Below are 14,376 nucleotides of genomic sequence, written 5' to 3'. Positions count from 1 at the left end.
CATCATTTTCCCTTTAAATTTCCAGTGACGCTGAATTTCCATTTGGATCTGCATGTTTTTCCTTTACCTTTTCTGCCATCAGGGAAAAAACAACCTTTGACATCTGCTGATTAAATCTGACCCTAAGCTTTCGATACAACTTTTCATTGTGGAATTGTTGTGATTAGATGTCAAGAAAAGACTTCCAGTCAACAGTTTATTCAGCATCCAGTTGTTTTCTGGGTTGTTATTTGGTGAGTTTGAGAATAAGGTTGTGGTTTTGGTTTCAAGCACATCAAAGTGGACATATTCTGCTCATTTGCACCTTTAAAATCATGCAAAGCTGCCCCTGTAAAGCTCAAAATAATCCTTCCTATCTTATACTTGGCCTTGGTGCTGCCCCTTAGTTGATCCTGTCTCTTTTAGCTCCTCCCCTTTTGAACTAATTTTGATCTGATTGGCTGCCCCTCACTAACAGCGCTGTTAAAAATCAGGTGGGCGGGACTTTTGTGCTCACAGTTGTGTATCTGAGCTGATATCGTTCAAGCCAAGAATACAAAACAGATAATAATGGATTGGATTTATATAGCGCTTTTCAATACCACTATTCATTCACACACTGGTGGAGGCAAGCTACAGTTGTAGCCACAGGTGCCCTAGGGCAGACTGACAGAAGCGAGGCTGCCATATCGCGCCATCGGCCCCTCTGGCCAACAGTAGGCAAGTAGGGTAAAGTGTCTTGCCCAAGGACACAACGACCAGGACAGAGAGCCCAGGGATCGAACCGGCGACCTTCCGGTTACAGATGCGATTCCCAACCCCCTGAGCCAAGATCGCCCCAGATATTGATTACTGCAGTTATTTATAGATTATTGATTAATTTATGGATTAATAAAAAGAATCCCAGTCTGGATGTTTACAGGTTTACTGGATTAATTCATCTCCCTGATCCATAGTCTTAATTAAAGAGTTTGTGTTCTTCATGTTAATTTATTGGTGGTTTTGGGGAGGGTATTTTCCATGGCGTAGCTTTGCACACACCTTAAAAATGTTACACCTAAACACTGTTTTTCTCTCCTTTGTGCTTCACTGATGATGCTTTAAAGATTCATATTAAAGTTTTACGACCAGATACTGAAGCTGAAACTGTGTCACCAGAAATGTAAAGAGCTTTGTCTTAAAAATGAAACTTCACGCAGGATCAGCAGGCACCAATCCCGTGTGAAGTTAATAAGCAACCTGCAGTGTCTGTAGACGGCTTTTCTCCTAAACCTTTGCAGACAGCTCATGAAAACCTCGCCGGTGTCGTTTCACTCTTTTCTTCTGACACCTCCACCTTCAGAGACAGCCTGGTGTGTCCCTCTTCCAGCACACAACCTGTGTTTTACAATCAGAGTCGTTATGATTGGCCCATAGGTGCGGCAAGCTATTTTTTTTAAAGACTAACCTATATTGCTCAGGTCAGCTTTGTTTGATTTCGCAACAACTAAACTCTTACAGCAGGTAGAGGCAGGCACCAGTCACACCGGCGCACAATTAAACAAACACACTGATTTCCGTGTCAAATATTCAATGCACACGCATGGAGTCTTGACCTTGTTTGAAGCTGTAAGTCATGCAAAATGGCCCGCTTTAGTCTTTGAAGATATTGTTTACTCATGGCTTTGTGCACAGAGTGAAGCTGCAGGATTTTAAACTGTAAATGAACCACATTCATACGGAGCTTTTAAAGAGCTTTCAGTCACAGATTCAATCGGTTCTTTAAAAATACTTGGAGCTGTTTTCAGACTTCTTTTTTTTTTTTTTTTTTTTGCCACAGTCCATTTCTAATCATTGCCAATAAGAAAAGGATCCAGATTAATTTTTTAATAAAATAAAAAAAATTCATTACACAAAAAGCAAAGTTTGTTATATTTCTGTTCATTAATTACATTTATTAGCCACAGCTTCACTCCACATGTTTCCCTGGATGTCTGCAGTGGCTCGATGCCCACCAGAGACGCAGCTCTCGGAAACAGATAGCCTATCATTTGAAAAGACTATAGGTGACTACAAAAGGAAGCTTTGGTGCAGCAGGACAAGTGGTACAAATGTGCTTTGGGGGTTTCGTCCAAAATGAAAGCTACAACAGTTCTAGTTAATCTATTAGACAGAAGACTGAGTTCCTCTTGTGTACATTCTTATTTCTGAAGTATTCGGCTGGTAAAATAAACCTTGGAGGACACCGCCATGGGCTCTTTATCCAAACTATCTATAAAAACAATTGAAAAGACCACTAAAACTGATGAACTGACTCATCCTGATGCTTGTAACTCATAAATGATATAAAGCATACATCACACCCCGCACACCACAGCGTCTTTATTTGGAGATGGCGAAGCATCGTTCTGAATATATTTTCATATTAATGAGGGAAAACGGATCTCCTTCTCTTTGCAAGCTAAGTTCAAATTGATATGAGTATAAAGTACACAGAGACAAAATGCTGACATTAAAAAAAAATAAAAAAGGATAATTAATGTGCTGACTGGAAGAAAATTGATTTTTTTTTTCTAAAAGGAACTCGATAGCTAAAGAAGAAAATGTACACAGTCTACAGGGTTGGGTTTGTTTGTTTGTTTGTTTTGTTGTTTGTTTGTTTGTGGAGATGATCCATTTACACTGTGGAGCGTCCTTCTGCATCAGCTGAAATATTACTGAAGCTCTGTTACTGTCAGCAAACTCGTCCTTTTGTGGCTTTTGGAGTGTTTGGACAGTAAAATCAGACCATAGAGACATTGAGGAATATTTTCCATATTTTTACAACATTTAATAAACTGATTAAAATTATTGATTAAGAAAATAATCAGCACTGGTTTCTTGTTTGTGTTCTATTTTTTGGCTGGAGTTCTGGAACCTGGGTTAGGGTTAAATTTCATAAACTCGGGTGATTTATTAATTACCAAAACAGCTGCAGCCTGGTTTCCAGTGAGTCTGTACAATATATGTGACCAATGATACCGCAATAATATTCATTTTTAATGGATTTTATTATGTTGTTTGTGCTATGTACAGAAGATAAACAATTAAAAACGAAAAGAAAATGTCAAACAGAAGATTTAGATCTCAGTGGAGATGCAGGGAACACCTAGAAAATTTAAAAAAAGAAGAAGCTGAGTTTTTATAAGCACAACAACAGTAAACAATAACAACAACAACGTCTCCAATATGTGAAGGTCTTTTCCTTACACAGGGTTTTTCCCAAAAAACATCTAAAGGTTTATTAGAACATTTTTTTTAAGTAAAAATGACTTATTTTTCTAATCTTGTTAGTTTGCTTACTAATTTTAGGAAGAAGTCACCTGACCTTTTTGTTGTCAGTCTGCCTCAATTTGCATTACACCTCCAAACCCTAATCCTAAACCTCGGGGTTATTGTATAGTTTTTTTATTAGAGTCAGTTGGATCTTCTTTTCCTTGATTGCCAAAACCTTGTGACATAATTTTAAACACTCTGATGTGTAATTTGGGGTTAGGATAATTGAGACATCACAGGGTTAAATTCCAGGAGTTTATACATGAAAACAAATGACTTCACCATTTGAGCGGGTGTGATGTGCACATTAAAACAGATTATTACCCAAACAAAAGACAAAACATCATCCTGATATTAAACAGAGCTGAACTGGCTCTTTACACTCTGCCTCTCACATCAGGAGCGAAGCAAACATGACAGAGGACCGCAGAGTGAAGCGTGAATATGTGTGTTGGATCAGCAGGAACAATAGGAAACAAGATTATTTAAAGACAGTAGAGGAGCCTCCCTCTCTACGCACACCATACAAACAAGCTGAAAATGTGCAAAGTGATGCATAAAAATTCACCAGAATACAGAAAATGAAAAACCCTCACTGAATGTCGTCACTCCTACTCTGCCATATGTTTTCACATCAGTGCTTAACCTGTTGTAGTTTTTTAAATTTCATGTATAAACATGTGCGTTCAATTTATTTAAAGCATTCGGCTTATTTGAGCCAGAATGTCTTTGTGCTGAATAGCTGTTTTCTTGACTGTGACCATGTGACCCGTGCAGCCTGTTATCTGCAGTTCAACATCACTTCTGTGTGACATTAATGTGCTTTAAGAGGAGAGCTTGTCACCTTTTCATGGGCTATTGTTCCAGTTGTTATCTGCTTTTATGTTATCTGTGACCCTGCGGGTGTCAGTCAAGCCATTTAGTGCTAATGCTGCCTCAGAGTTTACTCACAGTCTTTATCTCAGTAACACGTTTTGCACCTTTAAGGATACTGCAGCTCAGCTCCCCCTCTGTGGTATTCCTGTTAGGCAGAAGATATTTGTATCCTTTATAATTTAGTGTCTTGATATACAAAAACTGACATAAAAAAGTTGCATTAATTTAATAAACACCTCAAAAGTATTTATTGATTTACTTCTAAAAGCAGACTTTAATAGACTTACTTTGATCACTTTAACTTTTTAAAAATTATTTATGCATTACTGTACTTTTTTGCATTAAATTAAACATTTTATCTTATTCTGTTTCATTTTTAGGCTAATGTGTAGTTTTCTGTTTGAGTTTAATATTCTGCTTGTGCTTGTCTGTAAAGCGTGTTTAATTATATAGGTTATTTGGAGATGGGCTGGCATTTGTGCAGATTTTTTTCTAGTATTATTGACTCCTTAATGCTTTATATGCCTCACATCTGAACCTGAAGCTTCCTTAGAGAAACCAAACATAACCTCAGACGCATGTGTTTGTATTGTAGGAAGAAGCCGAAGAACACAGAGAAGAAGAAGAAAGGGAGAACAAAGACCCGAGGAAGATTTGACGGTGTAGAATTGATATTTCACCTAATTTGGTTTTGTATTTGGACAAACACGGGCTACATCCTGACATTCCACCTTAAAAATTAAGAAAAAATATCCATATTTTACTGCTTGGGAAAGTGTGTGCATCATTTTAGTCCTCAAAAAGGTGCACATAATCACCTTGAGGTCCAATAATCTAACCGAAAACAATTGTTAAAATCATTTTGGTCACACTCCAGTTTTATATCTGTAAATACATAATAATTGTATTTTACCAAAAAGCAAAACAACCTGAAATCTTTCTCTTCTTTAACTCTGGAGCTACAAAAGGACAAATCATTCCCACTCATACTTTTTGGAATTAAAAGAAGCTCCACTGTGAATCTTTACTTTTAATTTTCACACCTGTGTAGCCATGCTGGCATCACCACTCCTGAAACAGCAGCACATTTTAGAGAAAACCTAAGATGTTACACACCCCTGAGGAGTACATTTGTGTATGTTATATTTGCTGGTATGCTGGGATCATCTGTTACAGACTTCTGAGCACAAATGTTTGATGAGCCAGAGCCAACATCTTCAGGAAGACACTCATGTGAAACAAGAATCTCGAGAATCTTTTTTTACCTTTCAAAACGACTTTGTCTGCCAAAGCAGGAACACTGAGATCCTGCTTTGTCTTCCAGAACCTGTAGAACATTCATTTATTCTCAATTTTATGTAAATACTGAGATTTTTAAATAATATTTTGGACTAATGATGAAGAATTATGCAATTGTAAGTCATAAATGGAGAATTGTGGAAAAATATACAACCTCATTGCAGGAAAATATAAATGCATGTGTGCAGGCCTCCACTAGCATTTACAAAGGATCTTCCAGGATGTTGTGAGCTCCTAATATTCTCCACATAAATGTTCCTTAAAGAGTCCTCAAAGTGAGAAAGATGGATTCATATGGAGAGGTTTTCCTAAAGTCATCCTCAGAATAGCTTGAAAGTATCTGATGTTACATGGGTGGGAGGTTTTTAAAAATTCTGTTGAATAGAGTCCTGGCACACCTCTGGTCTCCTTCCTCTCTGTTAATTGTGTTATTCTGTTGTGCTTAGATATATGTATACACACAAAGAAGTCAAATTTAAGGGAAAACAAACCTTATAAGTAATTTTTTTGGCTGCTTGAGTGGGCCCCGCTGTCCTGTCCGGTTTAACCTTTGTGAACTTTCAGCTGAATAAAAACGACACAACAAAGATTTCATATGAAGCTTTTTATCAGATGGATGAAAAACAGGGGAATTGCCCTTTATCACATTTACAAATGTACAGATCAGAGTTTTTGCAGTGGGGAGTCCGCCGGGGCCTCAGGAGGAGTTCATTATGGGCCTGCCGTACACGCCGTGATAGTACCCGCTGTCGCTGTGCACGGGCTCCAGGCCGGGTTTGGCCGCCATCAGAGCCCCGGACACCGGGCAGCCGTAACCTCCGTACTGCACCACCGGCTCCAGCTTGTGGTGCTGCGGCTCCGACATGAGGTTGTTGATGGAGAATGGGTGGTTGAAGGAGTAGTGGGTGTGGTAGGGGTCCGTTTTCAGGTGCGCGGCCTCGTGCAGCAGCAGCGGGTGCGGGTGGTGCGAGAGCAGGTGCTGCGTGTGTGTGGGCGGGGAGGGCACGCGCACGGGGCTTGAGGCTGGCGGTTCTCCTCGGTGGGGTTTGAGGTCGGCGCCCTTTCCGTCAGATGACTGAGGTGACGATGAGGAGGAGGAGGAGGAGGGCGGGGAGTCCGAGCCTCTGCCTGGCGCTCCGGCCTCACAGCCCGGCTCGCTGTCCGCCTTCTTCCCGCACTTAAAGCGCTTCTGCCGCCGCAGGTAGCAGCCGTTCTCGAACATGTTCCCGGAATCCGGGTGCAGCGTCCAGAACGAGCCCTTCCCCGGCTTGTCAGGCGCGCGCGGCACCTTGATGAAGCAGTCGTTGAAGGAGAGCGAGTGGCGGATGGAGTTCTGCCAGCGCTGCTGGTTCTGACGGTAGAACGGGAACAGGTCCATGATCCACTGGTAGATCTCGTTGAGCGTCAGCATCTTGCTGCCGGACTGCTGGATCGCCATGGTGATCAGAGAGATGTACGAGTACGGCGGCTTGGCGTGCGTGTAGCTGCGCCGGTAGGCCTTGGACTCCCGTGGTCTGATGGCGCAGGCCTGCCCGTACACCTGGCTCATTACCGGCACGTTCCCGTACGGCGGCGGGCTCATGGGGCTCATACTGGGCGGCAGCGCGGCGGCCCCGGCGCTCTGCGTCATTCCGGAGGCCACCGAAGAGCCGCTCACCCCGACCGGGTGGCTCACGTAATGCGCGTTCATGTGGCCGGTGGCCGTCATGCCAGGCGTACCCATGTAGGTGCTCATGGAGTTCATGTTGGCCGCTGGGGGGTAACACTGCGACACAGAGAAAGCCAATTAACATTAATTAATGCACGAGGACACACACACACACACACACACACACACACACACACACACACACACACACACACACACACTGAGTTTAATCCCTAAATAATTTAATTTAATTTAAAGTTAACAGCCTGATAATGTCGCATAAATACACAATAATAAACCCAGCGGATTTATTTCAGCCTGACACAAAGATCAGAGTCAGAAAAGACCAAAACAGGCCAAAAAAGAGCGGAATAATTCGTTCTTGATCCGTACTACGATCTGTCACTGATCGTAAAGTCTAAAAATAGTGAAATGAGTGAAAAAAGGAGGCTGGAAACTTGAAAAATACACATAAAAACTCCAATAAAGCGTCACAGGCGCAGAGATAAAAATACACCAAAGCTTCTGATTAGTTTCAAATAACTGATCGGAAGTTATTTAAAACAGTGAAAACTGCTCACCACGAGATTCTGATTATTATAATAAAGACTAAGACTAACTTTCTGTTTGATTTTCCAATCACCCAGTTTAACAGTATCCATGTTTTTAGGGTTTCTAATACACCTGTATTCCTCTGTCTAATTCATCCATAACTCCTGTTATTAAAGATATTAATTGAGCTGTATTTGCTATAATCCGAGTCCGTCCATGTCTTTAAATCTATAAGCACGCACATCCTTGTAAAGGCTGCTTTCACTCTGTGGTTTTCTTGTTGAAGGTGAAGTCCAAATCTTCCACTTTACCTGTCTGTGACGTCTTTATACTTTATTTTTATTTATTTTTTTAAAATAGACCCGAGCTCACGCGCAGGGTGTGGGGACTACTGGTGATGTTAAATAAATCACTAATGCAACTTTTAGAGGGGACAGTTTTATTTGAATAGAACAAAATTATCACGAGAACTACAATTTTTAAAAAGAAGGTTTTTCACTTTAGATGTATAAACATTTTATTCAGCAAAAACGTCCAAGGAAATTATTTTTCTAACTAGAATAAAATCTTTTTTTGTCTTTTTGTTTTTAAAAAAATACATTTTTAGATAAATATTCCACATTTATTTTTCTTATTTTATTCTCTTGTTAACTGATTTTAACGCTTTTGTTTTATTAACCCAAATTCTTTGTGAATTAAAATCAGTTACACAGAGTTTTAACAGGAAGTCAAAGCGCTTGTTAAAATCTGTCCCTCAAGAATGAAAAGCTTGTGTGAAATTTCGTAAATCCTGCAGAAAAATAAAGGTGACGTTTAATCGCGTAAAAACGTACATTTTGTTGCCCGTGTGTGTCCTCGCTGGCAGCTGCAGCCATTTTTCTATTGCTCGGTGTTTGTTTTGCAGTTATGATCGAATCTAAAGCAGGCATCGTTTTTAAGTGTTAGTTACAGTTTAGATTATTTGACACAGCCGAGTACTGAAGGTCAAACAGCCTTCCGATTTTCGCTTTAATTACCTGGATTTCTAAGAACAAACTAGATCCCAGTTTAACAAATTCTACTGCAAATATTTACTTAGTTTACTTAAAATGAAAAACATGGCTCCTTGTTTTTACTTGAAATCCAGCCGAAGAGTGGCTCCTTTGACAAACTTAACATGCTCTAAAACGACTTTAAAAACTCTTTAATCTCTAATTTTATTAAACTAAACTTTAGCCTACACTCAGTAATACTAATAACTGGTTATACTTTTATATGAAACATTCAAACTGTGCGTAAACGTCTGGGGTAAATTGTGTAGGCTCGGTACAGCTGAGCCTCTCAGATTCCAGCTCAGATCCTGTAAGTGACCCTCAGTTATCGTTTTTCCATCACTGAGATTTTCCGACCCGTGATCGGGTTTTATCTGCCTCCTCTGGGAAACCTCTGCCTCTGATCGATATTTAACCAATAAGCCAACGTCCCCACTGACTGATAACACCCACGGGTGAAATTCACGGACCTCGGGCTCTGCGTAGTAGTAGCTGCTGCTCCAGTCCGGATGCTCGTGTCCCTCCATTTTAACGGCGCTCAGCATCGTGCACGCTCCAGCTCCAGATTCATCCAAACAGCTCCACGCAAGGCTGGAAAACAACCACGTGAACCCCACCTGTCCTCAGCTGGCAGCCGGTACCGGGCCGCTGAATCCCCCCTGTCTGTTTATGACCGGAGCTGCTGCCTCTCACCTGTGCGCGCACTGTGGCCGACGGACGGTTTGTGCGCACTGAGCGTCTGCGACACCTGCTGCTCGCTGCTGCGTAGCCGCTGTCCAATCAGCCGCCTGCATCCCAGGGCCGGGTAATAAACACCCCGAGGGGGGTTGGTACGTATGCTCAGCTGGCCCCTGTAGGAGGCTCACAGCAGATTCAGGTTTAATTTTGACTCTCAAAAAATTATTAAAAGTGAAAAGAATTAAAGAAAAATGGCACCAAATCTGCCGCACAGTCAAGCAACGAAATGGACAGAATCAGATCCACAGATTCGATAGCTTTAAAGATTTTTCTTACCTTCTGTAACTCATTTCATGCATCAAAATGATCACTATTACACCTTTTTTCTGTTTTACACCTATGTGTGTTTTCTTTTTCAGTCTCATCTTCAACTTTTGTTTGGTTACATTTTGCCATAAAATTAGTTTGTGTTACGTTCTGTATTTTTATTTTTTTGTAAACATTTCAAATTTCATTTAAAACATTTAAAACGTCTCTTTCAACAGAGTGATAAGCTAGCATAAAGTTAGCAGCATCTAAGCACAGAGTATTAACATTGTTGAAGTATTAAGATATAGGAGTTACATTACAGATGCATATAACAAATCCAAAGGGGCAAAAAATGAGAGCAGGGAACTCGGGTGCAGGGCAGTAAAGCATGAGGCCATCTCTGGTACATGCAGAGGAAAACCAGGGGTCACTGTATTGTATAAGCACTGGATGGAAGCTTTTCTTGTGAAGGTGGTCTGACCAAAAGACATTTTTCTGTCTTTATGATATAAAGGATGTGGTAGTTTGTTTAGTATGTATAATTTCAACTAAGAATCCTCAAGAATTTAGATTTACATACAGTGGTTTTAAATACCAAAACGATGCCAGTTAATATCATAATCCTCATGTTTACAATTCAAGGCCGAGGGACCAGATCAGGCCTCTATGAATCCAGAATCATGAAGCTTGAGGTTCTCACAAAATCTTGGCCCACCTATACGCAGAGTGGAAATACACATTTTTCTTTCATTTTAAGAATAATGCATGTCTCAAATGTAGTTTATGAAGCTCAAAAAGCTGTAGGAGTGATAAAACACAAAACATGCTGGTTCTAGAGAGGCTGATCTTTAATGTCTTTATATAACCGTGAAATATGAACCTTTCCCTTTGTGTGAAAGTGTTTAGTTCCCGGCAGACCGGGATCTCCTCCTTCCTTTTCAGCTGCAGGGTTCACTGTTTGTGCGCTGACAGTGTGTGTTTACCTGCCAGTGAATCTGAAAGGATAGCCGGCACACACAGCCGAGGTGAAGGAACAAGAGAAGCTGGACCACCATGCTCTCTGCACACAGCCGCTGTTTTATCTTCTGTGGCCATCAAATATTTCCCTTCATTTGTCGGTTGCACATGAAGACCGAGAGGGGGTCGAAGTGTTTATCAAAGCTGTGACACAACGAAGGGCTTCCCTCACCTGCACAGGATCACGAAAAGTATTTACAAGTCATAAGTTATGGATTAAACATTGACTGAAGACTTTAAAGAGGCTTCAGATACAACAGAGGAAGACTTAACGAAGAATCAGTGGGCATGAAGGATGAATATGGAATCTGTGGCCAGGAAAGAGCTCTTCCTGTAAAAATTTGCAAAATCTTTATTATTAGCTTTAGAGCTTTTATTTAAACAGGTAGTCTCATTGAAAATCGAGAGTTACCTTACTAAAAGTCACTTTATACATTATCATAAAATAAGAAAAACACACACAAGATTCTTTACAGGTACGAACCTTTAAAATGTCCCAGTTTTTTAATTTTTCTCTCACTGAAAACTTCACCTCCACATGAACACAGTCAGCATTTTGGGATTTCCCTACCTGGATGATTGAGCGTGAAAGATATTTTTTTATTTTGCATCCTGAGTTAAGATGGGCAAGTATGGGGAGAACATGGAACTACCACCTGTCTAGAGATCCTCATGGGGAATAAATGATGAAAAATAGCTGTGATTTATTGATTTGTTATAAATATTTTATTTTCATCAGCTAAAAATGATAATACTCCTTACTCTGCATCCACAGCCTCCAAATTCTTGACACAGGAAACAAACAGAGATGTTGTGTGCTTGATCGGCTCTTCATTACCCACCATACATATAACAATAATCCGAATGTTGTGATTTTTTTTTAAATTGGCATCACCTCCTGACCCTGCTATAAATTCAGCGACAAAACAGATAGAAACAGATTATTCTTTACTTCTTCTGACTACACCCAGCTCCCAAACATTATCCATGAACACTCTGTGTTTATTTGTGTGCATGAGTTCAGCAGGTCTCTGTCCTCCTGCCAGTCTGTGCTCTGTGTTGAAGGACACATCAGCTCCTAAAATGCATCACGAGGGCAGCAAAGAGAGAAGACTCCAGGAGGAGCTATAACTGGGGAAAGTGTGTCCTTTCCAAAAGTGTTTTTACCTTTAAGTATCACTAAATCATAACCACAACTGAGATATACGAACCACGGAGAGAGGAGGAGTCTTTAAACAACTTGTCCTTCATATTCAAACATTTGAAACTGCCTTCCAGCATTTGTCTGTGTGCCTGTGATTACAAAAGGTTTTTTTTTAATCTTCTCACATTGTGCCATGTAGTGAATTTAAATAACAGAAGTCCTATGGAAAAAATGTTATGATCACATCAGTATAATGAAAAAATTTCACATCATATTTAACTGACATGACTTTAAAATGAGGCTCCAACATGGAGACGTTTCATTTTTACAGAACAAAGACACTCTGTGGAAGAGAGCCAGAGATTAATAGTAACTAAGGAGGACAGTTTCTGTGTCCTGAATCCAAACTGGGAGCTGGTTCCACTGAAGAGGGGCCTGAAAACTGAAGGCTCTCCCTCCCATTCTACTTTTTTTTTTTTTGTCCCATTTGGATCTTTAGCCATCAGAATTGTTGTCTTAAGGCCAAGAAAGATGCCAAGCAGATTTATTTTACCAAGTGGATCATCATGGCCTTGCCATATTGGTCCATTTGATTGACCTGTATTATAATTATGTATCTATTTTATTTTCGGTTGCCACAAATGGGACAGACATGACTGGGGGATAGGACAGGGAGAAAGAATGAAAGAAAGAGGGAGAGAAAGAAAAACAGGGGAGAAGAGACGGTGAGAAAGGGGGGGAAGAAAGAAAGAAAAACAAAACACCTGGATCACCTGTATGGAGAAAAAAAAACAGAAGAGAAAGCAAACCAAAAAGAGCAACATCATAAATACAACACCATCACAATAAACTAGCTAGCAGTAGATAACAGTAGATACTAAATATTAAACGATATTGTGCAGCACGCAAGATAGACAGCGCACAATGTGCTTTGAGGCAGCAGCCAAGAAAGGTGTAGTCCACGTCTGTGAACACCCGTGTGCATACCTGTGTGGATCAGCATGCTTGTATTCCAAAGGTTTCTCCATGTAACGATCTGCTAGGGAGTGTGGGGAGCCATAGCCCCGTCCCCCAGGGCATGAAGCAGGTATGGAGGAGATCCAGGCCCCAGACATTCAGAGGCCCCAGAGTACGAGGACCCGAGGAGGACCACCAAAAGGGGGTGAACCGTGCCACCCTCCTGGGAAGAGCTGAGTAGAGCCCCAAACAAGAGGTCACCCAGCAGCTACGGAGCAGAAGCCAGAGGGGGTTGCAGTGGCGTGCCCGCGGGCTCTGCCGGCAGCCAGCTGTGCCAGAGAGGACCGAGCTTCAGGCCCAGAGGCCTAAGGGCACCCCACCCCCCGGAAGGGGCCCAGCCGGGCCACAGGCGCCAGGCCCCACCAATCGGCCACCAGGAGTGAGCCAGTACATACATGAGCACCCAGCCCAGGTCGACAAGAACCACCAAAACACCAACGTCTGAGGGCATCAGCCACCGGCAGGGAGTGTGGTGAGGGGAGATAGGCCTCCGTACTTTAGAGGGCCTGAGATGTACCCAGAGAGGTTGAGTCTACTTTTAAATACTCTAGGATCAACAAGTAGGCCTGCAGCGTGAGAGCGAAGTGCTCTAATAGGGTGATATGGTACTACAAGGTCATTAAGATAAGATGGGGGCTGATTATTTAAGACCTTGTATGTGAGGAGCAGGATTTTAAATTAAATTCTGGATTTAACAGGAAGCCAATGAAGGACAGCCAATACAGGAGAAATATGCTCTCTCTTTCTAGTCCCTGTCAGGACTCTTGCTGGCTGAAGCGTTTTGGATCAATTGAAGCCTTTTCAGGGAGTTTTTAGGACATCCTGATAACAATGAACTACAGTAGTCCAGCCAAGAAGTAATAAATGCATGAACTAGTTTGAGGAGATGCTCAGAGAGGAGTTAAAGAAAGGAATCGAGGATGTGCAGTTGACAGAGGAGGTGCTGTGGTGATTGTTCTTCCTGTTGTGCTTCATGGGCCATCGTGTTTGCAAGAAATCAACTGTTTGATTAGCCATTCTTTGAAAGTGTGGACATACAATTTATATAAACTGTATGGATCCCACATTATGGAAATTCCCTTGTTACAGCAGCAGAGGAAGAAGCGATAGGAAGAGAAAGTGAATTAGAGATATAATAGAAAAAATGAAAAAATGAATCGTATACACTGTGATTGTTTACATGTACAGAAAGTGCAGTGGAAGTAATAATGAGAATACACATGTATTTTTTTAGACTGTATAAATGGTGTGTGCTGTACATACAATACACATATCATAGATGGCAGTATTTGAGATGGATGTCAGCAGCTGTAAGGCTGTATTTTTTATTTATTTTATTTATTTTGTTGATCGCATAAATTGCCTAAAGGTTTTTTGCTTTTTGTTTTTTGTTGTTTTTTTTTTAAAAAAACAACCTTTTGTTTCATTCAAAATTTAAAAAATAAATAAATACTCACAACTTTATTAACAGCAACCCACTACACATATTTACAGTAAAATGCGGTATTTGCATTGTACATTCAAAAATCACA

At 40.9% G+C, this 14,376-nt stretch overlaps 1 protein-coding gene across 1 annotated transcript; it reads right to left on the bottom strand.

Moving 5' to 3' along the window:
* Nucleotides 1–6,046: 6,046 nt before the first annotated feature.
* LOC146692472 (hepatocyte nuclear factor 3-beta-like) lies at nt 6,047–9,414 on the bottom strand. The gene is made up of 2 exons (XM_085432565.1): nt 9,150–9,414; nt 6,047–7,213 (listed from the first exon to the last, which is right to left on the bottom strand). The coding sequence occupies exons 1-2, from the start codon at nt 9,222–9,224 to the stop codon at nt 6,146–6,148; spliced, it is 1,143 nt and encodes a 380-aa protein (XP_085288691.1). The 5' UTR covers nt 9,225–9,414; the 3' UTR covers nt 6,047–6,145.
* Nucleotides 9,415–14,376: the final 4,962 nt, after the last annotated feature.

The sequence above is a fragment of the Copadichromis virginalis genome, linkage group LG15 (assembly GCF_057382275.1).
Source record: "Copadichromis virginalis isolate Kocher_CV1m ecotype Utaka linkage group LG15, C_Virginalis_male_GT1.1, whole genome shotgun sequence".
Classification (NCBI taxonomy): domain Eukaryota; kingdom Metazoa; phylum Chordata; class Actinopteri; order Cichliformes; family Cichlidae; genus Copadichromis; species Copadichromis virginalis.
This window is presented reverse-complemented; position numbering and strand designations above follow the sequence as displayed.